Below are 27,360 nucleotides of genomic sequence, written 5' to 3'. Positions count from 1 at the left end.
ACAAAAAAAGAATAAAACATACTCTGTTTCTCTTTCTCCATCCTCTCTCCTCTTTCTTCCTTCTGTCCCCCTGTGTGACTGTGAGCTAGGTAGGAGAACGTCTGGGCCGATATGACGTGGAGAAATGCTGTGCCATAGAAAAGGAGGACTATGACACAGCCAAGAAGAAGAAGGAGCAAATGGAGGAGTACAGGATGACGGTGTACCATCAACTAGAGGTCCACAACCTACTGGACATGGCCATGGTGAGTGGCTCAATGTGGCTTCTTCAGTCATTTGAATTGTTGTGACTGGAAATGTACACTATATATACAAAAGTATGTGGACATCCCATACCCGTTGCTGACAGGTGTATAAAATTGAGCACACGGACATGCAATCTCCATAGACAAACATTGGCAGTAGAATGGCCTTACTGAAGAGCTCAGTGATTTACAACGTGGCACCATCATAGGATGCCACCTTTCCAACAAGTCAGTTCGTTATAAATAGTCTGTCCGCACTGCCGAGATCCAAACTGCCTCTTTCAAGCACAAGCTTAAGATCACCATGCGCAATGCCAAGCATCGGCTGGAGTGGTGTAATGCTCGCTGTCATTGGACTCTGGAGCAGTGGAAACGCGTTCTCTGGAGTGATGAATCACGCTTCATCATCTGGCAGTCCGACGGATGAATCTGGTTTTGACGGATGCCAGGAGAACACTACCTGTCTGAATTCCTGGTGCCAACTGTAAAGTTTGGTGGAGGAGGAATAGGGGTCTAGGGCTGTTTTTCGTGGTTTGGGCTAGGCCCCTTAGTTCCAGTGAAGAGAAATCTTAATGCTACAGCAATTATATTCTAGATGATTCTGTGCTTCCAACTCTTGTGGAAATAGTTTGGGGAAGACCCTTTCCTGTTTCAGCATATCAATGCCCCTGTGCACAAAGTGAGGTCCATACAGAAATGGTTTGTTGAGATCGGTGTGGAAGAACTTGACTGGCCTGCACAGAGCCCTGACCTCAACCCCATCGGACACCTTTGGGATAAATTGAAACACCCAACATCAATGTCCAACCTCACTAAAGCTCTTGTGGAAGCAGGTCCCCAGCAATGTTCCAACATCTAGTGGAAAGCCTCCAGTAGAGTGGAGTCTGTTATAGCAGCAAAGGTGAGACCAACTCCATATTCATGCCCATAATTTCGGATTGAGATGTTTGACGAGTAGGTGTCCAAATACTTTTGGTCATGTAGTGTATCTTAATGCCTTCATTTAACAATATTAATTGGGTTTTTGGATAAAACAGCAGAAAAACAGTGCAGTAAAAACATATCAACTGAAAACAAACATGACCTTATAATGGAAAAATACATTACAAGTTCGTTCACTATGGCAGCGGTTCCCAAACTTTTCCTTTCCGGGGACCACCAAGTCACAGTCAAAGGCTATTGAGGTCCACCATTCGCAGAGTCGCATAATTTTTTTACATAAAATATCTATCTTAGCGGACATTTTTTCTTCTTCTATTTTATCAGTGAATTTAACAGCTTAAAGGCCTATTATGTTTGTTGTTCAATTTGCATTGTGAAAAGTAATGTAAAATTGCTTACAACTTCATTATAGGCCCAACTGTTATTATTTTTCACAAAAAAATGAAACCAGTTGAAAACCACTGCACTATGGTAATTAATGGTCTTTTTATTATTTTGTAAACAAATTAACTAGCATTTCTACAAATATTCATATTTTTTGTCACTTTAGCAGACACTTTTATCCAGAGCGTCTTACAAGAGCAATTACGGTTAACTGCCTTGCTGAAGGGTACATCGACAGATTTTTCACCTAGTCTACTCGGGGATTTGAACCAGTGACCTTTTGATTACTGGCCCATTGTGCTTAAACGCTAGGCTACCTGGCTCCCCATATATCCCATTTTCCATCTTGCATTAAATGACATTTGGTTATCTTTCAACCTTGACACCCACCAACATTGCAAGGCCAAGCAGTTTGATGAAGAAAGTCCTCCCTCTTCTCTCCTCATGTTGACTTTAGATAAAGGAGATGATGGAGTCACCATCTGAGGACTCTCCCGATGTGCCTTCCCCACGCCGACACCAAGTAGGACACAAGATGAGGGTTGTCACGGAAACGAGGAGGAGGAGAAACCAGCAACCTGTGATCACGGAGACTGTGGAACCTTTCCCCCCCAAACCTGTCAGTCCCCCCCAAACCCTGCTGCGCTCCCTCCCTCCGACACCACGCTCTTACCCAGCAGTGCCCAGGATAGATGTGAGTCCCACACTGAATCACACTATGTAGCACTATTGTTTCACTTGTGAAACGAAGCATGATTCTGTTTGGATTTCAAGGCTAGCAAAGACTAACCTGCCAAGTTAAAAAGCTCTGATTGATGCCCAGTTATAGTTGAAGTTTTCTTATGCTATTCACAACTTTTTCCCTTTTCCCATGTTATACCTAAACACCAAAAGTTATTGAAAAAGAGTTATTGTCACGACAAGAAACACACTGAGCCCCTCCTTATAATCTGCAGGGGTGTTTGAAACACTCAAATGTGAGATTATAACCAAGATGTTATATGGTTTTACTCACCAGTGTGACTGCAGACAGGTTCAGTTTCACAATTTAATTAAAAGTGCGAAACAGTTGCGTGACTTTAGCACGAGCCAACCTGGCTGGAAGGCCCTGCTTTTGGCCTTTTACAGGACAGGAGTGTTGTGCCAGTTGGCTGGCAATTAAACTTGGATTAGATATTATACCTGGGTTCTAAAACTCATTATACATACAACGACAGCATCGTCAGTGAAAGCAACATTTGTTTTAGTAGATAATCTGATCAGTCAATCTTTTCACCAGTTTGTCTAGCTCGGTCTGTTTGGTTGGTTACCTAGTCTTTTTCTCTTGAATACTGAACATTTCAGTGTATCTCAACACTTGCGATATCTGGGTGTAAGAAATGTAAACCTACTTAAATCTTCACTCATCAAGTCCAAACTCTTAACCAACCAAACAGGTAACTTTTGTTTATTTCAATCCTTAATTAGTGTTGCTGCAAGCAAAGTAATATTAGCGTCATGTGAAGGTATCTTAAAGAAGTGAATTGATCTATATAGAAACATGATCTAACCACAATAATTAAACAATAGTTTGATGCCCCATTGATCTCCCATTGAATGACTGTATGCACAGGTCACTGCCCTGCCTTATGATGAGAGACCCCTACCTGCCCTGCAGAGAAAGGAGGAGATGCCCCAGAGCCACCCTGAGGAGTCCGGTCTCCCCCCCTCTCCCCTGGCCACCATCATCCCCTGCAGCCCTGGTGTGACTGGGGAGCCTGAGCCCCTGACAGAAAGTGCCCAGAGAGAGGCCAGTTTCCCTATCGAGGTGTACGGAGACGGACTGGTGAGATAAATACACACAAGCATGTATGCACACAAACATACACAGGAAAAACCCAGACTTCACATGATGTATCTCTCATAGTCAGTCCGTCATCCTCTGGACAGTTTGACTTTCTAATCCTCTCATCCGCCCTAGGTGGCTGGAGCTTATTCAAAAACGTGGTCCTACCGGGAAGATGCCCTGCTGGCTGTATACAAGAAGCTGACGGAAGTATCGGCCGGGACGCCCAAGGAGAAACTGAGGAACATGATGAGGGCAGCAGTGTTTCTGGTCAAGAAGGCCCTCAAGGATAAAGTATCATCTGTGAGTTTTAAATGGCATCGCAATGTGTGTACCAAATGGTATCGTATTCCCTATATGGTGCGCTACTTTTGACCAGATCCCAATGGGACCTAGTCAAATTTATATAGGGAATAGGGTGTCATTTTGGACACAGGCACTCCCTATTTAGCCTATGTATGATAATTTACCGGTAGCTGTGATGCCAGGGGATCTTTTGGGCGTTGTGTTCTTTATTACTCAGAACAGTAGGTTAACATGTTTACCTTTCCATGCCTTTAACCACACTTGGCCCAGATTGAAGTTACAAACAACATGTAGAACATAAAAAGAGCTAGCTACATGCCTTAGGCCACAATGACTAACCACTCTTGTTGCCTGGGGCTGATTTATGGAGGCCAACATTCAATCTAACCCACGCTTGGGAAACCTGCACTGGGGGAAGTGATATGGTACCGTTTCACAGTAGTGTGTTCTAATGAACAGAGAAGTCTATGTGAACAGAGTAAATATTGATCATGCAGTTTTAGAGGGTGGTTTGCACACAAAAATAGACAACTTCAGAAATAAATAAATACATTTTGGGGCTTAGCCTACATAGCAGGCAGCGGGGACATTTTTGTTAAATGTTTGTCTATTTTTGTGTTCGAACCATGCTCTTATTTGTGGACTTCCTTGTTTAGGCATTATTTAACATGGGATGATGATATTTGTGACACTTTTCTCCCTGTGTTTGATGAACAAGTTCACAGGGTTTTTCCCTTAAAAGTCTATACGATCAGCGTAATATAGAATGATTAAGTGAAAGGCAGTAGCGGTGTGTGGATAAAATCACTGGGTAAGCCAAGACAGAAAAAAAGGTATACTACAACCTATGAGTTGTAATAATTGCGTTGTTTGCTCTAACCTGTTAGTTCATATGTGTTGACACTGATATTTTTGGAGGCTCCCGAGTGGCTCAGCAGTCTAAGGCACTGCATCTCAGTGCAGACTACAAACTCTGGTTCGATCCTGGGCTGTATCACAACCTGCCGTGATCGGGAGTCCCATAGGGAGGTGCACACTTGGCCCAGTGTCATCCATGTTAGGGAAGGGTTTGGCCGGGGTTGGACATCATTGTAAAATAAGATTTTTTTTTTAACTGACTTGCCTAGTTAAATAAAGGTTAAATTAAAACATATACACACATACACACACACACAGTTGAAGTCGGAAGTTTACATACACTTAGGTTGGAGTCATTAAAACTAGTTTTTCAACCACACCACGATTTTCTTGTTAACAAACTATAGTTTTGGCAAGTCGGTTAGGACATTTACTTTGTGCATGACACAAGTCATTTTTCCAACAATTGTTTACAGACCGATTATTTCACTTATAATTCACTGTATCACAATTCCAGTGGGTCAGAAGTTTACATACACTAAGTTGACTGTGCCTTTAAACAGCTTGGAAAATTACAGAAAATTATGTAATGGCTTTAGAAGCTTCTGATAGGCTAATTGACATAATTTGAGTCAATTGGAGGTGTACCTGTGGATGTATTTCAAGGCCTACCTTCAAACTCAGTGCCTCTTTGCTTGACATCATGGGAAAATCTAAATAAATCAGCCAAGACCTCAGAAATGAAATTGTAGACATCCACAAGTCTGGTTCATCCTTGGCAGCAATTTCCAAATGCCTGAAGGTACCACGTTCATCCGTACAAACAATAGTATGCAAGTATAAACACCATGGGACCACGCTGCCGTCATACTGCTCAGGAAGGAGACGCGTTCTGTCTCCTAGAGATTAACGTACTTTGGTGCGAAAAGTGCAAATCAATCCCAGAACCACAGCAAAGGACTTTGTGAAGATGCTGGAGGAAACAGGTAGAAAAGTATCTATATCCACAGTAAAACGAGTCCTATATCGACATAACCTGAAAGGCTTCTCAGCAAGGAAGAAGCCACTGCTCCAAAACCACCATGAAAAAGCCAGACTACGGTTTGTAACTGCACATGGGGACAAAGATCGTAATTTTTGGAGAAATGCCCTCTGGTCTGATGAAACAAAAATAGAACTGTTTGGCCATAATGACCATCGTTATGTTTGGAGGAAAAGAGGGAGGCTTGCAAGCCGAAGAATACCATTCCAACCGGGAAGCACTGGGGTGGCAGCATCATGTTGTGGGGGTGCTTTGGTACAGGAGGGACTGGTGCGCTTCACAAAATAGATGGCATCATGAGGTAAGAAAATGATGTGGATATATTGAAGCAACATCTCAAGACATCAGTCAGGAAGTTAAAGCTTGGTCACAAATGGGTCTTTCAAATGGACAATGACCCCAAGCATACTTCCAAAGTTGTGGTAAAATGGCTTATGGACAACAAAGTCAAGGTATTGGAGTAGCCATCACAAAGCCCTGACCTCAACCCTATAGAAAATGTGTGGGCAGAATTTTAAAAGCGTGTGCGAACAAGGAGGCCTACAAACCTGACTCAGTTACACCAGCTCTGTCAGGAGGAATGGGCCAAAATTCACACAATGTTTTGTGGGATGCTTGTGGAAGGCTACCTGACACGTTTGACCCAAGTTAAACAATTTAAAGGCAATGCTACCAAATACTAATTGAGTGTATGTAAACTTCTGACCCACTGGGAATGTGATTAAAGAAATAAAAGCTGAAAGAAATCATTCTCTCTAATGACATTTCACATTCTTAAAATGAAATGGTGATCCTTGCTGACCTAAGACGGGGAATTTTTACTAGGATTAAATGTCAGAAATTGTGAAACTTGAGTTTAAATATATTTGGCTAAGGTTTATGTAAACTTCTGACTTTAAGTGTGTATATATATATATATATATATATATATATATGGGCCTAAAGGCAGAGACAATAAGAAGACAGTGGCAGAATAAATTCAACCACACCTTTGTTTCATCACAAAACCGGAGAGCAACATCTGTCCGGTGAGGTCCTCAAAACGTATTACATGTAACAAACCATTACATGACCTACTACAGCATGGTCAAGCAAGTTAATGATTTCATCATTTTCGGGCTACTAAACAACTCTTGATTTAGAAACACGGAGAGTTGCCTCAAGTCTCAAAGAAAACCGGTGCTGCCTCCACTATTCCAGCACCCTTTCAACTTCAACATTTCAACATCATCTAATCACCTATGCTAGTCCAATACAATGACAACTAAAAACATACAAAAAACTATTTCGTTTTCTGTTATAATCTCCACTTGGCACAGCCAGAAGAGGACTGGCCACCCCTCATAGCCTGGTTCCTCTCTAGGTTTCTTCCTAGGTTTTGGCCTTTCTAGGTAGTTTTTCCTAGCCACCGTGGTTCTACACCTGCATTGCTTGCTGTTTGGGGTTTTAGGCTGAGTTTCTGTACAGCACTTTGAGATATCAGCTGATGTAAGAAGGGCTATATAAATACATTTGATTTGAATTTGATTTAGTCCAATCAACGTCAGCTAAATATGATGTGGCTGTCCATTGTACTGATATCTGTGTTTGTGTGCAAGTCGAAAAAACATGTTGACTCGCCCTACTTGTAGTGAAACTCCAATGCCATCCTCTTTCATGTTGCCTAAACGGTCTATGACTCTGTCATGATACAACACACACTTTTAGTTTTTGTTGTCCTAGGCTACCTGGCTAAAATTCCATTCCAGCTAGTTAACATTAGCATGCTACATCTAGCTACATGTTGAACTTGCATCCTCTCAGGCCAGGGGCACAATGTCTGAATTTATAGTTGGATCAGAATCGGCGTTATAATCAATGGCCAGTACGGAAAATTTAGTAAAACCACAAAAATCATTATTTCCATCCCTGGCTAATTTAGGAAAGTGCTAATGCTCACTGGCTTCTCTTGTATTCAATGCTACGGGCGGCAACAATATTATTTTTGACCAGACCGCGTCAGATAGATGAGCTTCACATACAGAGACAGAGTGGCGCTGTTTCGCTCGCTCTGAATACTTTCTCTGCGAATTGAAGGAAAATTATGAAGCGCAGAGACGAAAGATGCATTATTTAATGTCTTTCTTTTTTTGAGTGGGAAGCCTGGCTTATCTTGGCACCCATGAAGACACCACTGGAATGTGTAAGGTTTTGTTGTCAATTGGAAAGCTTTAGGCTGTGTAAATTGAATTGAAAAGGGATCATTTGTTAGCAGTGACCCACACAGACACACATGAAGGCCAGATATGTTTATTCCTGTCACAGGCTCTCTGAGTGCTATACACACACATTCTACCCCCTCAACAATGCTATCCCAGTCCCACTCACATTCCCACTACTCGCTGCTAGAGGTCTCTCCTTAAACAAATATTAGAGAGGATTGGTGACAATGCTGGCCTTGTTAAGTTGCAACCACTTTCCCTGACTTGTCCTGCAATGAGAAAGATGGTCCTGAGGCATTGGGTCCACCGGGTTTCCAACCCCCAAAACTTCCAATCTCAGGGAGGACACTCAGCTGCTGAGTTGACTAATATTATACAAATAAAACTAGAGTAAGTAACTATGTTTAATAGGACATTACAGAATGTTGTAATGAGATTACTTTTTGGTTACTTCTAATGTGTGTTGTTGATGGTCCTGTCCTGTAGGTGTTCCAGGCATCTCTGAAGCTGCTGCGGCTGCTGCTGACCCAGCTGATCCCAGGCCAGGCCCTGGGCAGAGCCGAGGTGGTCCACTGCGTGGAGCAGACCTGGCCCAACCTACTCTCCAGGACCGGGGACTCGGCCACCAGACTTCGGGCCATGGCCACAGCTTTCATCCAGGTGGGTAGAGTTAGATCAGGGATGGGCAACTTTGATGGGGGTGGGGGCCACAGAAAAATCTGAACTCCTCATGAGGGGCCACGGTTGCTCGCGGGTCTGTGTACCCACATACATACCCCCCCCCACACACACACACACATTGTTTAGCAAAACATTTTAGCGGCCCCCCTCTTGACAACGGGGAGACATTTAAAAAAAAGTTTTACAGTACATTTCATGCAATACTACACAGGAATATTTGCAGTTTATAAAATTATATCTGAGTGAGACTAACAAAATCAATGGGGGCCCCCCGGCCAGTAATTCGACCATGATAGCAGGGTTTAGATAGTTTAGCGGCCAGCTAACTTAGCAATCTAAAATATGTTAGCTGACATGGGGTAATTGACTGATTATCAGTGACTAACACACAAATAGAAACACTGCTGATGCACAACAACATTTTACTGTACTAACTCGCAACAGTAAGTAGAGACCCCGGAGGGGGTGATTGATCCGAGGGCATTCAAAAGGGGAGCTGCGGGCTGCATCATTGAAGACTTCAGCCAGGTGGGTGGATGCTCTATGGGTGCACTTATCGTGCTCTGGCCAAATTCCCAACCTGGTCCCCTTCATTTGCAGACCTGATTTCTTGCTAGGCCTATATTGCTGTTCTAGTACGTTCCTAACCTACACTGTGATAGCAGGCCATTGTGTGGCCGGCGTTTGGCCACAAAATGTCTGCCGCCGATCACCCAGGTGGGAACTACATGTTGGTAGTTGTGGATGAGATTAATTAGAGAATATTGCTGTACAATACATCACCATTCCATTACAAACGTCTCATTGACTGCATGCCATCGAGGCCCGCGCCCGATCTAGAACGTTTAGACATTTAGTTAACATTTACTGTAGCTCTGTTTGGATGAAGAGCTGGAGGTGTTGCAGCTGATTTCAAACTCTCCAACAAGCCCCATGTTGTACTAGAAATGTTGGGGCCCTACAGAGAATCAGAGGGTGTGTGTGTGTGGGTGGGTGGGCGTGGGTACGTGTGTGCGCAAAACATTATTGGCCTCGGTCTATATAAACAACAATGGACACACAAATTAAACTTTACATTTTTAGTAGTACCATAAAAATTCACATAGCATGCAAGGGTCTTCTGGTCCATTCTAGGAGCAATAATATGTCCTTATCCATTATGCATTCATCTCACTTTCCCAGAACATTATTGAGAGCAAAACATTGGTATGGTACTGTAGGTTAGCATGCAATGACCTTTAAAGGCCCTTTACACATTATAGAACTTTAGCACAATGTTGCTTTAAAGGCTCTTGACTATGCACCTTTTAAAGATATTAGCGAATAGAGAACAAGCTTGTATTGAAGCTTTTCATGAATGTGCTTTGCCAACAAAAATCACACTTATGATTTAACCATATGCACTTTAGATGGTGCCCAAAATATGGTGTTCCTACATATCTGGATAGACGATAAGGTGTCTTTTTAAAAAGTATATTGATGAGTTATTTTAATTAATTCCAGTACTTTTCTATGGTGCAATTGTTGTGCCTAAGGTCTGCATTCTAGAAAATTTTAAATATATCATGTTTGTGTAGAGAATTTTTGGGGGATGTTTTTCAGCATGAAACATGATTTGAAGGGTCATCCTGACCCTTTTTTATATTCACTTCTGTCATCACCAAGGACTGAGCACACATTCTGGGGTTTATTAAATCTTTACATTCCTGGTCGTAGCTCCCTCTCCAGCATTACTGCTTCTCCACTACTACCTCCTGGTTTCAAAATGGCTGCCTTGCCTCTTCCTCTCGCTCCTGTGCAGGATATGGCCCAGTTTAAAGAGGTGCAGGCCCTGCAGTTGGTCCCTGGGGAGCTGGTGAAGCCCATTAAATCCAACATCCCCACACGGCAGGCCCTGAGCAGGGCTGAACTACTGGAGAAGCTGCTGGGAGAGCTGGGTACAGACAACTCAGGCTTCACTCTGGACAACGTCATGAAGGTAAACACTTAAGGCAACCATGATTTTTGTTACTGTCACTCCTGGAGGGTTGCAGTGTGTGCAACCCTTTTTTAAGAACAGTGGATGTCCACTACCCTTTCATATTTGTTTATTTATTGTATCATTCAGAATTACATGGAGAGACAGAATAGAACGTTTCAGGGCGGGTTTTGAACCCATGTGTGGTCTAGAGTCAGCAACCCTACCACTGCACCAGACTCTGGCACATTTTTTGCAGGCTTTTGAGCATTGTCACCCTAGTGCCACTTGCTGTCACACGTTTCTGGGCTCAGGCATAGATGGGAAGAAGAATCTGTAGTTCCACTATCCGGGCTCTTGAGAAGCAGTGAATGAAGACGCCCCAGAAGTCAATCAACACACTAGAGTAAAAATAGACTTTAGGCCTCCACTTATCTTTACTGTTGTCCATTTCTATGCAGTTCTATACCATAAGTTGATCAGTGGAATTGAAGGATGAGAGAGGATGGCCAAATAGATGATGTCCGTGTTTTGAATCAGTCATCCTAATTCACTCAACTCAAATAGGCGTTAGTCACCTCTGGTCAGCTGGGGGCATGCTGTCCTTGGTGAATGCCACAGCACACCCCAACTCTCTCTCAGGACAGAATATAATATTTTAGCTATGATGTACAATATAGCATTCACATAAGGCTCAGAAGCATACACACATGCATAAATGTGTTCCACAAATTAAACCACCAAATAAATAAACAATAAATAAATAACAAGCATATTGTGGCATACATTGCTTGAAATGCAAGAAGCAGTACCCAATGAACATAGGGAATAGTTTATGTTTTTTCCATATAGACCAGGGCTCTCCAATCCTGTTTTTGGAGAGCTACTGTCCTGTAGATTTACACTCCAACCCTAATCTTGTGGACCTGGTTCTAATAATTAGCTTGTTGATAAGCTAAATCAGGTTAGTTGGAACTGGGGTTGGAGCGAAAACCTACAGGAGGGTAGCTCTCCAAGAAACTGGTTGAAGAGCCATGATATAGACAAATGTTAATGAGAACATGTTCATTATCTTCTTTCTTGCATGCATCAAAGGTTAATGTATCACATTTTCCCTCTCTCTTTTTTCATATTTAGAGAAGTATAGCTATGTTTGGTAGGAATCCAGGAGCCAGGCTTTCTGAGTGAGTAGGCCTCATTCCCTTCGTTCCACCTCAGTGCAGGGATGTACAGTACTTGATGCATTGCTTAGAGCGCAATAACAGGCCTGGGAAGAAGACAGACCTGGCTGCTAGGATGGTCAACATTGTCCCACGCAATTGTCTGTGTGGCAAAGTTCAGCAGGTAATCTGGTCTTTGAGATTTCTCTCCACTATCGAGATTGTGTAGTTGGGTCAGCGACATGTCACCTCGTTTCCTGGGGAAAGCGATTAGCAAAGTCCTGGGGGTGCCCACTTTGATGTATTCTCTCTCTCTCTTTCTTCTCTCTCTCAACAGTGACCTAGTATCTATGTGTCAACTATCCAAGTGTTGACAAAGTGGGCAGTGTGATTGTCTGTCCTCTAGTTGACGTCAGACTTCTTTTGGCCGGCCTCTGCTTCACCGCTGGCTTTATGGTAGGCGGGAGCAAATTGTTAAATTCTGCACCGGAGTCCCTCAAGTTGAAGAGCCCCTGACGGTACTCTCCTCGGTGGCGTTTGTTTGTGTGCTTGCAGACAGCTAGCACATGCACCAACTCCTTTATGTCAGCTCCTTTCAATGTTTGCTGAAAACATTTGGGGTAAGCGTTGCATTCGGAGGCATTAGTGGGAGGGCATATAATGCTTGCTCGCTGCTTAAGACTGGAATTGGTTTCAGTTGAAAACTGTTGGTGTTCATTGACAGCCCCTTCAGGAGTCTTGGTGCACCACTTGGCCTAAAAACACATAACATGTAAACCCTGTGGGTTCAGTCAGTGAGGTTTTGTATGAAAATTGGTGTCTCGGTCATAAACGTGAATTCCCAGACCCAGTTTTCCAGTTTTGTCAACACACCTGTTTGCTATTGTGAGATGATGGCTTCATGTCCACCCTCAGGCCTGTGTCGTCTCACTGAACAATGGGGGTTTATGTAACTGAGCCGTACTGCTTGAGTTTCACACCTTCCTCCTCGGGCTCCCTCTTACAGCGGACAGACTGATGGGCACAGCAGGGCAGCTTGGGACTACTGTAGGGTCTATAACACGTAGGAACAAACTTGAAGAGGTCTGGATTGTGCACCTGTTGTTGTGCCTGGCTCAAATATATTTAAGATAGTAGCCTATAGCATAACTTCCTAGTGTAATGCTTGCCACATTGATCAGATTGGTACGAACCCTGAATTTGATGGTAATTGAGCCGACCATTTCCCCATTCACTTTATTGAGTATAATGAGCCTGCACCTAGGCAGGGTTCTCCAAAGAATGTAAGAGATTAATATCAAATAAGGCAATTCCTTGCTCTAGATTGCATGAAATGGCAGTTACAGGTGTTAAAAAAACACAAAAATCTCTGAGGCCTCCGCCTTGGTAGTAGTCAGTAGCACCACCTTGTTATAAAATCCTTGGGAGAACCCTGCTAGGTTGCTCTTTGCTCAGTGCAGGGTCAGCCGGGTTATTTCCCCCTGGTCCGAGGACTGATACATTTCTCCCTTTCCCCTCCGGTTACCAGGGAAATAGGCCAGAGCAAAGAGGTGATTGAATTTCCTGTAATTAAAATGAGAAGCAGAGAGAGACAACAGAATAATGGCTGCCTGTCCCCAGCCCATTGACAGAGTATAGGTGTCCTTTGTACACAGTTTACATTTTGAGGTAAATGCTTTCTCCGAATGTTCTTTAGCCGATATGCTATGACGGCTATTGAGCTATCATTCTTACCAGACTATCGTAATATAATGACTGTTGGTTTAAAAAAGCATTGATTAGTATCATAAATTTCTGCATATCAATCACATATGCAGGCTTTTTCATTCAGTCAAAAATAACTGTAATTTATACATCTGAGTGGTGCAAGCATGCTTGCTTCTTTTTGGACATGCAACCTCCTTTTGTATTTCATCCTCTGTACAGGTACATCATGCTAAACTCAGTATGTTGTAGCTTTTTTAGCCTGCTACTGTATCCTCTTTGTTTTTGCTTAATTTCTGTTAAGGCTCTTATAGGCGGTTTCCCAGACTACAAATGAAGCCTTGTTCAGGACTAAAAAACACTTTCAATGGAGATTCTCCATTAAGCAGGAGTTTAATCTGTCTCTGGTAAACCAGTCTTTTTGTTTCCGTTTCAGCTTTCTAAAAGCTCTTATTCTCTCTTGTTCATCACTTCTGTGCCTCTGTGTCAGTTCTGTACAGGTGCGCTGCAGCACAGTGCGTCAGAGGTGAGAGAGAAGGTGGTGCTCATCATCCTGGCTATGTACCGCCTGCACAAGACCGCCATCCTCAGCTACCTCCCGGCCAACGATGCCGCCACTCGCAAGAACTTCCTCTATAAAAACATATTTGACGGCTTCGCCAGGATTGATGGACGGCCGGTGGAGTCACAGGCAAGGCTCGGCCCATCTGTGTGTTTGAATGAGTCATGACTTAACATTGGACACGCTGTGATTCTGAACAAGTTCTCAGTTGTTTTGGATGGGTGACGAGCTGCTTCTTTTCTGTCACTTGTGTTCTCTCACCCCATTAGTCCCATTAAGTAATGACTGTGCTACTGTTAAGTAATGTTCCACTGCTAAAATTCTGGCCGTGTCTCCTTGGGTAAGTTAAGGACACATCGTCATCACTGCAGTAGAGTCTGTCTGGAAGGCTTCCAGACATGACTGGGTTGTTAGAGAAGCATGGGCAAACACAGAGAGAGGGAGAGGAAGAGCGATAGAGGAGAAGAAGAACGACAGAGGGAGAGGAGAAAAGGAATGAGTTTGTGAGAGACTTATACAGTACCATGCCATTAAGTGTGTCGCTATACTTTTTAAATTTTGTTTCAGACGTCAAAGAAGGGAGGAGTACAGCAGGAGGGGGAGAAGGAGAAAGAGGAGATCCGTAGTCTTCGGGAGCAGCTGGCTGCCTTGAATGAGATCAGTGTAGGTGGAGCTGTCATTACCTAATTTCCTTCAACAGGCCAGCGTGTCTGTGTCACTCCTCCTTGTTGTGCACTCATTCCACTGTACTGTATGTCCACAGTATAGACCACTGAAGTAAATAGAACACACACGTAATAGTCTCTATGGTATTGATTATTTCCAAAAGGCACTTAATCATATGTACCATTGTTATGGATATAAGCACAGGTATATTGTTTTACAACACTTTTTAGACTGTATGTACTGTATCTCTGCAAGATGTTTGCTATTTAAAAAAAAATAATTTTCAGAAGGGCAATTCCAAAGTGGAAAACGAGAAGGGAAATACCAAAGAACAGAAGAAAGAGACTGTTAAAGTTGTAAAAACAGGTCGGTATGAACCCTATCCTCAACCACTGTTCACACGTATACTGACTTTGTTAAACCCACCTGAAATACCACAAAAGGTTTTGGCCAAACCCATTGTGGTTCACGTTTTTGTTTTTACAGTGGAATGCCGGTTGCACCACTTTGAGGCATTATTTTAGGAACTACAATACACTGTCCCTCTAGTTTGTAGTGACAGGTGAAAAATACCTGTTGCTTTCCAGGTGTCAAAACTGCACCCCAAAGCAACCCGGAAGATGCAGGAGATAACCAGTCTTCAGTTGTCAACAACTTGGACAAGTGAGTGTTGATGCCCAGCAAAATCAGGAAGGAATCTCCGAAGCTGACTGAAATGCTGTAAAATTGTCTAACGCATAAAAGAGTGGAAAACACCTAATTGTCAACATGGAATGCCTTTGAATTGTATTTTCCAGCCTGTATTTATTCATAATGTGTTTGTCTGTGTATTCTTAATGTTATAGTGTATGTATATTCTGAATTGGTTTCAGTCTGTGTATATTCTCAATGTGTTTCGGTCGGTGTGTATATTCTCAATGTGTTTCAGCCTCTGTATATTCTGCAGTGAAAAAGATGAGTCCTTCACTGAGGATGGATTGGACCTGCACTATTGGAAGCACTGTCCTATGTTGCATTGCTGTGACCAATGTAGACAGGTACCCAAAGGCCAGTAGGGCCACTTCAAGTAACTCCTATCAAAAAAATTACAAAATGACCCATTGCGGAAGGACCATAGGGTGGGGAACCAGCAGGAGCTTTGGGTGGAGTAAGGATATGACCGTGTAGTGAGTAGACACATTAAAGTGTAGTTTTGTGTGTCCTTGTGTTGGAGACCAGTGTGTTTTTGTGACTGACGTTGTCTCTCTCAGGTGGTTGAGATAGCCAGCCTCACAGAGCACCTGTTGGGGGAGTGTGAGAACAGGGCCAGGTTCAGTCAGTGCCCTCGCTGCTCAGAGGCCGTGTCCATTGACGAGCTCACCCACCACACCCAGAGCCCTGCCTGCAACCGTAAGACTCAACGTTCCTCTAGCACTAGCGAACTGCTAACTTTGCTAACTTCTTACCCTGCTAACTATGCTAACCTTGCCAAATGCTTGATCCCTTCTTTTAGTCTTTGTAAGCAAGTATATTCTTACAAGAATCCAACACAGCCAAGGATATTGAGTCTTTTGTGCTTGTTACTATAAACACTCATCTCCTCTTTCATTCATGTCTGTTGGGTTGTCGAGTAAGCTCATTAAAACAGTACTTGTGTAAATGACTGATAGAAAGGAAACATTGTCACTGAGAGGTAACATCACTGCATGGAGTATATACATTGGTGCTCAACCAAAATGTGGCCAATCAGTTGCATCTATAGCTTGAATAGTGCTGAATAAAATGTATAGACAACATCCTTTCGGTTTGCGAGGCAATGGGAACAGTTGTTTTAAAACAATACCATGGCAGTGTTATTATTAGGGCTAGCACGGTAAATGTATAACCGTGTAACCAATGATTATGGATAATGATCATGAATAAAATAATCGTCTGAACTGTTCTAATACTTTCATTGTATTGTATTTTTAAGCAGAGGTCCGTGTGGTGTAATGACTGAATGGTCAGACAGCTACCAACAATGACACGAAGCTGCCATGTGAGGAGTCATAGGTGGCTTGTTTTAGCTAAACAACCAACCTGTCTATACATTTTGTCCGCTTTGTAAAGATTCAAAAACTATACTAAAAGCCACCATCTCTGCTGAAATGAACTACCAAATGTAATTCTTGGTGAGTATGGAAATGTATAGACTGGTTGGTTGTTTAGCAACAAAACCGACATGTATGTGCAACTATGGGGCAAAACAGACTGGGTTGGCGTAGATTGTTGACAACATGTAAACTATATTTAGTGTCTGTTTATTGAAAACAGAAATACATTTGCACAATGAGCACTTGTCTCTCAAATACATTGTTACAGTTGTTGTTGGTTAGCTAGCAAGCACATTTGAGCCATATTAGCATAAACATGACATCAGTCAAAACACCTCAAAACAAGACATGGTATCAATAACAAGATACAATGAGCAGAAAAGAGCCATCTATGATTCCCCACATGGTAGCTTCTTGTCATTGTTGCTAGCTATCTGGCCATCCAGAATCACAACAACACACAGACTTCTGCCTCATTGAAGCGTGTGCATTGTTTTCGTGACATTGACAGCTAACCCATCTATAAGTGAATGTAAATCCGAGACAAAGCAAACATTGCAAACTGCAAACAAAGATTTGTATAACTAACCCAAGACCACAGCCTGTCTTTTCCAATGGGAACAAATGAGTCATAGTGGGCAGAAGAAGCAAGGAGGTGGGCAGAGCCAAGCACAAGCTAGAGAGAATAATCCCAACAGGGTGGAACTTAACAGGGTGAACATTTGGAAACTAAATTAGCCATAGCTCTGTGGGTTAAGGTTAGAATAATGGTAAACACTTGAAGATTTTAACATTTATAAATGTTATCATTGTGGCAATGTAGGAGTGAGACAGACTAACATATTGAAACATGGAAAAATAGATAAAACCAAGTGTTTATATTTATTTAGCTTTGGACTATTGCTTTCCCACCAAACAAATGATGACACTTCATGAACATGATGTCAATGTGGGAAGGGGCTGTTTTCTTAAAGGACTATTACTGCAAATTAATGGGGTGGAAAGTGATATCAGGGACACACAATGTTAAATACAATAATAATAAATACAATCATGAAAAAAAGTTATAAAGTAATGAAGAAAGATATTAAATGTTATTATTTTATGGCTTCTATTTCTTGTAGACACCCAACACCCAAGGACATGGCAAAAATGCCACTGAAAAAAAAGTAAAAAATCATGTGACCATGTGACCTTTTATATTTAAAGCCTTTTGCAATCCACATTTTACCCTACAAAATTATCATTCCTGGGGACAGAAAAGACACCGCATTGTAGGAATGACACAGCTAACTAATTCAGAACATCAACACATCACAAGCAGATGCAGAAAGGAAATAATTTTGGGCAATTTCGCTTTTGATGTGATTTGATTGGTGTGATGCCAAATCCAAACTGGCCTCTCTTGTGGGGGTGTTTTGGTTCGCAAGGACCACCCACAGTTGCGCTCAGCTCAACACTGATTGGGTAATTATTTTATACTTTTTATGCTCACTGGGAACAATCAATCAAATGCTACGGCGGGAACATGTCATACTCTTTTTGTTCAGACAGCATTAGATACATGAGAGGGGTGCTGATTCCCTCGCTCTGAAGATTTCTTATAGGTGCTGTCAATTGCGAATTGAAGGGAAATGATAAAAACTCAGATTAAATAGTTTTATACTAAATTATTGGTCCATTTTTGGGGGGAAGCCTGGCTTCTCTTGGCATTCATGAATACATGCCACTGGTAGGCATTTTGGGGTTCTGTGCAGGGTTGTGCTACTCATGTTTCTCTTTGTTTTCAGCTCCTGGCTCAGTCAAAGGCTCCAACCACTGTCCTTTGTGTCACAACAACTTCATGTCTGGAGAAGAGGTGAGATTCTGTTGCACTCCCACAGATTATATAATAAAGGACCGCAAATACTGGCCTTGGTCCTTTACACTGTAGCCAGTCACTGTCAGACTCGGGCCACCTAAGCATTTGGAAGGGCCACCTATGCATTTTTTTTGGGATGACTAAGTCCAAACAGTAAAAAAAAATATATACACACACACACACACACACACACACACACACAGTGGGGCAAAAAAGTATTTAGTCAGCCACCAATTGTGCAAGTTCTCCCACTTAAAAAAATGAGAGAGGCCTGTACTTTTCATCATAGGTATACTTCAACTATGACAGACAAAATGAGAAAAAACAATCCAGAAAATCATATTGTAGGATTTTTTTATGAATTTATTTGCAAAAAGGCACAACTTAGTGAATGTAAACTTCTGACCCACTGGAATTGTGATAGAGTATTTCACTTAGAATTCACTGTGTCTGTAAACAATTGTTGGAAAAGTTACTTGTGTCACGCACAAAGTAGATGTCCTAACTGACTTGCCAAAACTATAGTTTTTGTGGAGTGGTTGAAAAACGAGTTTTAATGACTCCAACCTAAGTGTATGTAAACTTCTGACTTCAACTGTTTGTGTGTGTGTAATTATTTTTTGGGAAGGAAAAACAATTTCAGTGTAAACTTAAATGACTAAAACCAGATATAACGTATGTAGAAAAGATAATAAAGGATTTATTTTATAGTGTCTTTGAGAACTAATAATCACCAAAATAAAAGCTAGACTGTCAGGGAGAATAGAACATTTCCAAAATAATTAATTTAGCAGTATTGATTTTGTTATAATTTGTTAGCAAAAGAACACATCATTAGGCATGGCAAAATGTATAGAATTGCAGGAAATTCATACATTCATTCATTTTCTCTCAGCTACATTGCAAAATGTGTAGAATTTACAGGAAGTGTGCTTTAAAACTGAAAAAAGTGTCTTGCTAAAATCAAACAGTTCCGATAGGCCAACCACTCCCATTGCCACACTCCATGCCACGCCCACCACCTATGCCCCTTTTTGATCCAGAAAAAAAACTGTAATTTCAACAGTACTTCTTGTCAAAACACAAAATATGCCTGCATTATTTCAAAAATGTAATTTATCAAATGTAGCAGTTTCAACTAAGGCAAGGTGCATGTTGTTTAGGCTGGGATTTAATCCGATCGTGCTTTGTCGGCTATGCACCTTTCAAAAGGAATGTTCCCGTCTTCGCTAAAACCACATTCACGGCAAACTGCATATGTGGGCTCATTCGAAAATTAGCTTTAAATGGCGCGTAGCCGACAAAAATTTGATTGGATTCAAACCTCGCCTTAGTTTAGCTTGTGTCACCTTTTGAGATTAGGGGGAAAAACGTGACACATGTTTAAAGTGGAACGGACAGCATTTTAACTTCTTTGCAGATATGAAACAAACATACAATCATATCAGTAAAAGATATCAAATTCCCAAAAAATACTTAAAATATAGGTACTATTTGACCCAACATACCATGATGTTGGCAGAATAGATGGATTCGGTTCAATGCGTGATTAATATAACTCACCAATACATTTCTTCTTAGTCCAAAAAATATTGCTATCAGGTTGTAATTCACAGCTGGCCTGGTACATTGTTTGCTGCCTCTATTCGGGATGCACTGTTTCAGTGTCAATGATTATTTTGGACAAAAACTGAGGAATGTAACTAAGGCGGGGCATGTCAATAGAACCAAACTAGTGAGGGCAATGATCACAAATCAGTCATAACGTGGCTAATATGCTAGTGTATCAATTTATGTAGCAAGCTACAAACACTAGCGTTCGTGAATTCACTGTGGCTAGCTACCTACTCCGATTTCAGAGCGCTCTTGTGTGAGTGTGTCAGAGCGCAGAATAACTGAATTTACGAACACGCAACACCTGCTGAATTTGTGCCACATTGTGCAACTTCTGTTGCGCGTTTATTGTGAACATTGAGGCTGTAACCGCTTTAATTACAATTATAACAGTGGCCAAGTAGGCTGCTGTGGCTATTGGATTATAATGTAGGCCTATCAGTGGCCTAACATCAAAAACAATGGAGAAAATGTATTCCATAACATTTTATCATGAAAATAGCTGTCATCCAGTTTACAGTAGCAGCCAATGGGTGGTGTTTAATGTAGACCTACATTCCATGAGACTTTTGGAAAAATTATGCAGGGCTTGACATTAACCTGTTTTTCCACTTGACCTTCAGACAAGGAGGTGACTGAATTTGCTATTTGATGCAAGAAACCACTTTACAAAAGAAAGTTTATTATTATTCCCATACCATTATTACAGATAATCACACACATTATGCTACCCTCTGCCTATTGGCCACTTAGTTTATTGAATCCTGTCTCAAAATACAACACTGCCCCTTTAAGACAGAAAAAATGTTCTTTACCTGACTCACTTTTCAAAGATGGCTAGAAATGCACATGTTTTGTGCTCTTGTAGGAAGCAACAACTCCCCCATTGCTGACTAGAAATGAGCTATAACTAGGCTAATAACTCACTTACTAGCAAAAAATATTAACAAATGTGCACATGTGGCTATATCCAGCTCTCGCTTTGATCGCAAATCAAGTGCATCTACTCGCGACCACTTATGCTCTAAACACAGTCCAGTTCAAAGTGAATGGCACAGGTCCATATATGGCAATGGTCTATTTGCATATGTAACTCACCACTTGGATTCGGTCTTATGTAGCAAAATTTGAAATGGTGTTTTTACATTGGATAAAAGTAGAGACTCAGAGCTACAAAATGGTATATCATACTGCATTGTTGAGGAGCAATGGGAAAGTAATTCTGCTTTGAAAGTTGATAAACTTGTTCACTCACTTTTGAGAAAATGGCCTTTGAAATGTTTTGGTATCTAGTGAAGAGCTCCACTTTGTTTAAACCCATTCAGCATCGTTCACACCCTCTTAAGCTTTAGCCCCACCCATCTTGTTTCACCCTCTGAGCTTTCAAAGCGCACACTTGAAGCTCTGGCCGATGATTTGTTTCCCTAGGATAACATGAAAACAGCCTAACCAGCTCTGCTGGCAAAAATTTCATTACGCTTCTTTGCTCTAACTAGCAAAGCAAACAACTCTGGGATACAAATAACAGCGTCCGCTACAGAGCCAGCCAGCTAACGTTAGCTAGATAGCTAACAGTACACTTTGGCTTGAAATGAAACCACTTTCTGTCAAAATTAGAAACGTGTAATATCTGAAACTGTAGCTAGCTATCTTACCTGTATACATCATCATGCATGATGGACATGTCTCCCTGTCATGAATGTCATGCCACAGTTGCTCTTGTTTGAAGATGTAATCCAGAGACAGGTGTTTTCTCCATCTCTAATTCCACTGATTTCAAAACTTGATCCTTCAGACAGTGGAGAGTAACACTTAGCTATGCAACTCCACTACACAATGCATTTAAAAAAATAGCCGTGTTCGACAGAATTACCAACACAGACTGACCAGCTCAAATAGGCCTTCTATATGGCAGACCAATCCTCTCTCCTCTCTCAGCATGTCCAGCCACTCATGGCTAGTGGGAAGTGACTTTTTTTCTGTGGTTTTAACCAACAAGGCTCATAATTTAACAATTTTATTCGTATTTACAGATGGCATACATATAAGGTACATGAAAGTTCACATGTTCAAGAAGGCATTTCTGCCAAAAAAGCACATTTTGATATAAAAAAAATGACGTTCAAACAGCTCTCCTGTGAAGTTGTGAATTGCGACATACGCCTAATTTCCTGAATCAGGTCACATATAGGGATACTGCAGCTCTGATTGGTTATGCCGCACCGATCTGGTCTGTAGAGTATGGGCTGAGTTGTGCCTGTCAATGCAATAGAATTCTACTCCGTTGTGTTCCGCCTACAAGAAAATCTCTTGCATATTTTGTTTTGTATGTTGCAATGGAAGTGGCTAATATTGGCAATTCCCACAGTAGAGGGAAACATTGATAGTGTTAACTAAAGGGGAAAACTAGAAAGTTCAGTGAAGTTCAATCTCTTGCTTCTCTGCGCGGGCTAATATTTAGTCTGTGCGACAGTCCCAGGGGAGCTGCGCGTAGTTTAGAGGGAACTTTGCTCATGAACGATCTATATAACATGTAAACAGCCTAACCAGGTTAGTGAGGTGTTCTCTCATTTGTGTATGGAAGTAGCAAGCTAGCCAACTTTAGCCAGTTAGCTTGGGTGCTTGGTTGGGACAACGCATGCAATGGCAGGCAAGCTGCAGAAGGACGAGCAGGCTATTCCCCATCGTTTATCAGTGCAATTTTAACTGCCAACCAGCTGAAAAAGTTTGAGAGGGTTTATCTAATGTTCCTTCGTTAGAGTTTAGCTCATCTTTCTCTGGCTTGCATTAGTTGTTGATCTTGTTGTTGAGATGCATATAGGGAAAGATAGCCAACCTTTTTATGATTGTATGATAAATAGAACTGTAACGTTCCCAAAATGTAAGAGGACTCCCGTGGTATTTGGGTACATATTTGCAGAAATCCATTCAAGTGTATTTTGAGGCTTTTGCCGAAATGCTTTCTAATGATCTAAAGTTGCGCTGTTGCAACTGCCTGTAAATACAGTCCAGTTCAAAGTGAATGATGGCAGGCCCTTGTTTGCCTATAGGCCTACTGTACCTCTGATTGGCTATGGTGCACATGTCTGCGTAGACTCCGGTCCTGGACAAGACAAATGATTTTATTTACTGCAGTGTCTAATTGTACAAACGCACGGCTGCTTTCCCACTCTATATTGCTATAGAATTGTCATAAATGCTTTAGTATACGTAATTCCCAAACATTTTAAGAATTTATGAAAACTTGAAAATGACCATATCTAAGCGCTCGTTTGTCAGATTATTATTATTTTTTAAGTGTAATTCTTCCTGGGGGTATATATTAACATATTTTAATAAGATTTCATGTTGCTAAAATGCTGTCAGTTCCACTTTAAGGTGAATGAGACAGAAGGCTAAAATGAATGTCTTTAAATGTCTTTAAAGTCACAGTGGACTCCAAAGCCCTCACTTCAAAATATTAATGTTGTTAATCCAAAGGAAAATAAAATGTGACAACTTTTCTTGGTTATGATTTTCTTTTGGGCATGGCATTTTGGAAAAAAAATCTAACTGTTAAAGATGTAATCGCCTTTCAGTTTCTTTCTCCGATGTTCATTTGTATTTTTTTTCCCTAATCAATCATACAGTTTAGCTCACGGAAAAGCATCTTCTTCCTTTACTTAATTCCATCGTTTGATACTTCGGCTTTCCATGTTGCCTGGCCACTTAAGTCAGGGAGGGGCAACTCCAGTCCTCTGGGGCCTGATTGGTGTCGCACCTTTCCCCCAGCCTTAAAGCTAACACACTTGATTAAACTGAATACCATGATTAGTTGATTATTGGAGTCCGGTGTGTTAACTGAGGCTGGGGCAAAAGTGTGTCACCAATCCAGGCCCCTGAGGACTGGAGTTGCCCATCCCTGACTAAAGTAATGAAATGCTCTTGTGTCCACGGGGCAAAAGAAACACTGGCAGCACCTCAAACCTCTAACCACCTCAAACCTTTCATCCTTCTGATGAAATGGCTCAAAACAAGGCTGACATGTTACAATACAATGTCCATATGTTACAGCGTACAATGTAAATTCATCTTCTGCGCTGTACTCAATGATAACTTTTCTGCTTCTGCTTTTGTTTCTCAATGTCTTACCCACCACTAGTGTGCGTGGCCAAAGAGGTCTATTTTCATGTCATCTGACCATTGCACCGGTTCCAATCCAAGTGCCAATGCTGTTTAGGTCTGCGGGTAGCACTCCCACCTCTATACTTTCTCTTCCTCTGTATCTGCTGCTAAAGCCCTTTTCTGGCACTCTAAATGTCAAGCTTCTGCCTCTAACCCTATGAAACTTTTTTTCCACATTCTCCCTCTCTGCGGATGTCTTTGTCAACCACTTTGGAGAAAAAAAGGTTAACGACATCCGCTCCTCATTCACTCAGCTTATTCATTCCACTGGTCCCAGTCACACAGAACTACCCTCCGCCTTGACCTCTTTCTCCCCTCTCTCCAGATGAAAGCCAGTGACTAGTGGGGTCATGCCACTCGACAACCTGCCTGCTCAACCCCATCCCCTTCTCCTGACCAGCTCTGAAGACCTCCCATTCTTCACTCCCCTCCTCCCTCACTCGACTCCTCTCACGTCAAAAATTACAGACACTTCAGCGTGCTGTTTCTGACCAACTCTCTTGCTATGTCTCTCAGAATGATCTTCTTAACCCTAACCAGTCAGGCTTCAAGACGGGTCACTTAACCGAGACTGTTCTTCTCTGTGTCACGGAGGCTCTCCACACTGCCAAAGGTGACTCTTTCTCCTCTGCCTTCATCCTACTAGATCAATCCGATGTCATCAACACCGTGAACCATCAGACCCTCCTCTCCACCCTCTTTGGGCTATGGGCGTCTCAGGGTCTGCACACTCTTGGATTGCATCCTACCTAGCAGGCCGGTCCTACCAGGTGACGTGGAAAGGATCTGTGTTAGCACCACTTACTCTCACTACTGGTGTCCCCCAGGGCTCAGATCTACGCCCTCTTCTCTCTATACACCAAGTCGTTCAGCTCTGTCACATCCTCACATGGTCTATCCTATCATTGCTATGCGGATGACACTCAACTACTTTTCTCCTTTCCCCACTTCTGACACCCAGGTGGCGACACTTATCTCTGCTTGGATATCGGTCCACCAGCTCAAGCTCAACCTCGACAGGATGGAGCTGCTCTTCCTCCCGGGGAAGGTCGATCCGCTCCAAGACCTCTCCATCACGGTTGACAACTCCATGGTTTCTCCCTCCCAGTGACCCTTGGCGTGACTCTGGACACCCTGTCGTTCTCTGCAAACATCAAAGCAGTGACTCTGTCCTGCAGGTTCATGCTACAACATCTGTAGAGTACAATCCTACCTCACACAGGAAGCGGTGCAGGTCCTATTCCAGGCACTTGTCATCTCCCGTCTGGACTACTGCAACTCTAGCTGGGCTTCACGCTTGTGTCATTAAACACCTACATCTTATCCAGAACGTTGCAGCCTGCCTGGTGTTCAACCTTCCCAATTTCTCCCATGTCACCCTGCTCCCCGAACACTCCACTGGCTTCCAGTCGAAGCTCGCAGCCACTACAAGACCATGGTACTTGCCTACGGAGTAGCAAGAGGAACTGCCCTTCCCTACTTTCAAGCTATGCTCAAACCCTACACCCCAACCTGAGCACTCCGTTTTGCCACCTCTGGTCTCTTGGCTCTCCCACCCCTACGGGAAGGCCGCTCCCGCTCAGCCCAGTCCAAGCTTCTCCGTCCTAGTACCCCAATGGTGGAACTAGCTTCCACCTGGATAGCAGAGTTTCTGCCCATCTTCCGAAAACAATTGAAACCCTACCTATTATTCAAATTATCACCCAATTGCCTTTGGTGAACTAACATTCACACTTGACTTTTTTTTCACTCACTCTGTCACGAGAATTAGGTTCTCAATGTTCATAAACCGATTCATTTAAATTACTCAGTCTGTGGCCAGGATTTGTAAGATACTGTGTTATGTTAATGACTGTGTTATGTAGTTGTTCCACCTAGCTATATGAATGCACTAACTGTAAATCATTCTGGATAAGAGTGTCTGCTAAATGACTAAAATGTACTCCAGGAGGTGGTATGGTCAGATGACATGCAAATAGAGATTATTTGGCCACCACACCAGTGGAGGGTTTGGTGTTGAAGAACTGAAGTATATGCAGAAAAGTACCTCATACCTATGGTAAAATATGGTGGTGGATCTTTGATGTTATGGGGCTATTTTGCTTTACCAAGGACCAGGACATTTTAGCCAAAAACCTGGTTGCCTCTGCCAGGAGGCTGACACTTGGCCGCAAGTGGATCTTCCAGAAAGACAGTAACCCTATGCACTAATCAAAAGCCACAAAGAAATTGTTAATTTACCACAAAACCAACAGTATAAAATAATGTAATTTCCAACTTTTGGAGCATACAATATAGCTCAGTATTTTATTATTTATTTTGGTCGTTTTTGCTCATCTTTATCAAGGGTGCAAATAAATATGGGCCTAAGTATATATCATGATATTAAAAGGTCCTAAATGTATATAGCAATTGCAGATTACACCTTTTAAATGGTAAGAAATATGTTCTTTATCAGGGCTGTTAAGTATCAGTCCTAGAGGGCCAAAACACTTCTGGTTTTCATCCTCTCCTTCTAATAAGGGACTAATTCAGAACTGGGATACCAGGTAAGTGCAATTAACTACCGGGTTGAAACAAAAACCTCCAGGACCGGAATTGAACAGCCCTGATCTTTTAAGGATGATGAGTATTATACAGTGGCAAGAAAAGGTATGTGAACCCTTTGGAATTAACTGGATTTCTGTGTAAATTGGTCATCAAATTTGATCTGATCTTCATCTAAGTCACAACAATAGACAAACATAGTGTGCTTAAACTTTTAAAACACAACTTATTGTATTTTTCTTGTCTATATTGAATACATCATTTAAGCATTCAGTGTAGGTTGGGGAAAGTATGTGAACCCCTAAGCTAATGACTTCTCCAAAAGCTATTTGGAGTCAGGAGTCAGCTAACCTGGAGTCCAATCAATAAGACGAGATTGGAGATGTCGGTTAGAGCTGCCTTGCCTTATAAAAAACACTCTCAAAATTTGAATGAGCTATTTACAAGAAGCATTGCCTGATGTGAACCATGCCTCGAACAAAAGAGATCTCAGAAGACCTAAGAATTGTTGACTTGCATAAAGCTGGAAAGGGTTACAAAAGTATCTCTAAAAGCCTTGATGTTCAGCA

General features: G+C 42.0%; 1 protein-coding gene across 3 annotated transcripts in view; it reads left to right on the top strand.

The window, feature by feature from the left end:
* Positions 1-27,360, top strand: part of cep104 (centrosomal protein 104) — a 41,037-nt gene that overhangs the window by 7,916 nt on the left and 5,761 nt on the right. The window contains exons 8-21 of one of the 3 annotated variants that reach the window (XM_024375828.2): positions 90-245; positions 2,029-2,265; positions 3,184-3,396; positions 3,532-3,699; positions 8,290-8,463; positions 10,286-10,462; positions 13,796-13,996; positions 14,435-14,530; positions 14,821-14,899; positions 15,121-15,196; positions 15,462-15,570; positions 15,784-15,922; positions 18,396-18,463; positions 24,891-25,443. In XM_024375828.2, coding sequence (XP_024231596.2) covers positions 90-245; positions 2,029-2,265; positions 3,184-3,396; positions 3,532-3,699; positions 8,290-8,463; positions 10,286-10,462; positions 13,796-13,996; positions 14,435-14,530; positions 14,821-14,899; positions 15,121-15,196; positions 15,462-15,570; positions 15,784-15,922; positions 18,396-18,463; positions 24,891-24,917 — 1,920 coding nt within the window. In that variant the 3' untranslated portion in view covers positions 24,918-25,443. Of the gene's footprint in view, positions 1-89; positions 246-2,028; positions 2,266-3,183; positions 3,397-3,531; positions 3,700-8,289; positions 8,464-10,285; positions 10,463-13,795; positions 13,997-14,434; positions 14,531-14,820; positions 14,900-15,120; positions 15,197-15,461; positions 15,571-15,783; positions 15,923-18,395; positions 18,464-24,890; positions 25,444-27,360 lie in introns of those variants that run through there. The other 2 variants (XM_024375827.2, XM_024375826.2) reach the window with 2 other exon arrangements.

Source organism: Oncorhynchus tshawytscha, linkage group LG16 (assembly GCF_018296145.1).
Source record: "Oncorhynchus tshawytscha isolate Ot180627B linkage group LG16, Otsh_v2.0, whole genome shotgun sequence".
Classification (NCBI taxonomy): domain Eukaryota; kingdom Metazoa; phylum Chordata; class Actinopteri; order Salmoniformes; family Salmonidae; genus Oncorhynchus; species Oncorhynchus tshawytscha.
This window is presented reverse-complemented; position numbering and strand designations above follow the sequence as displayed.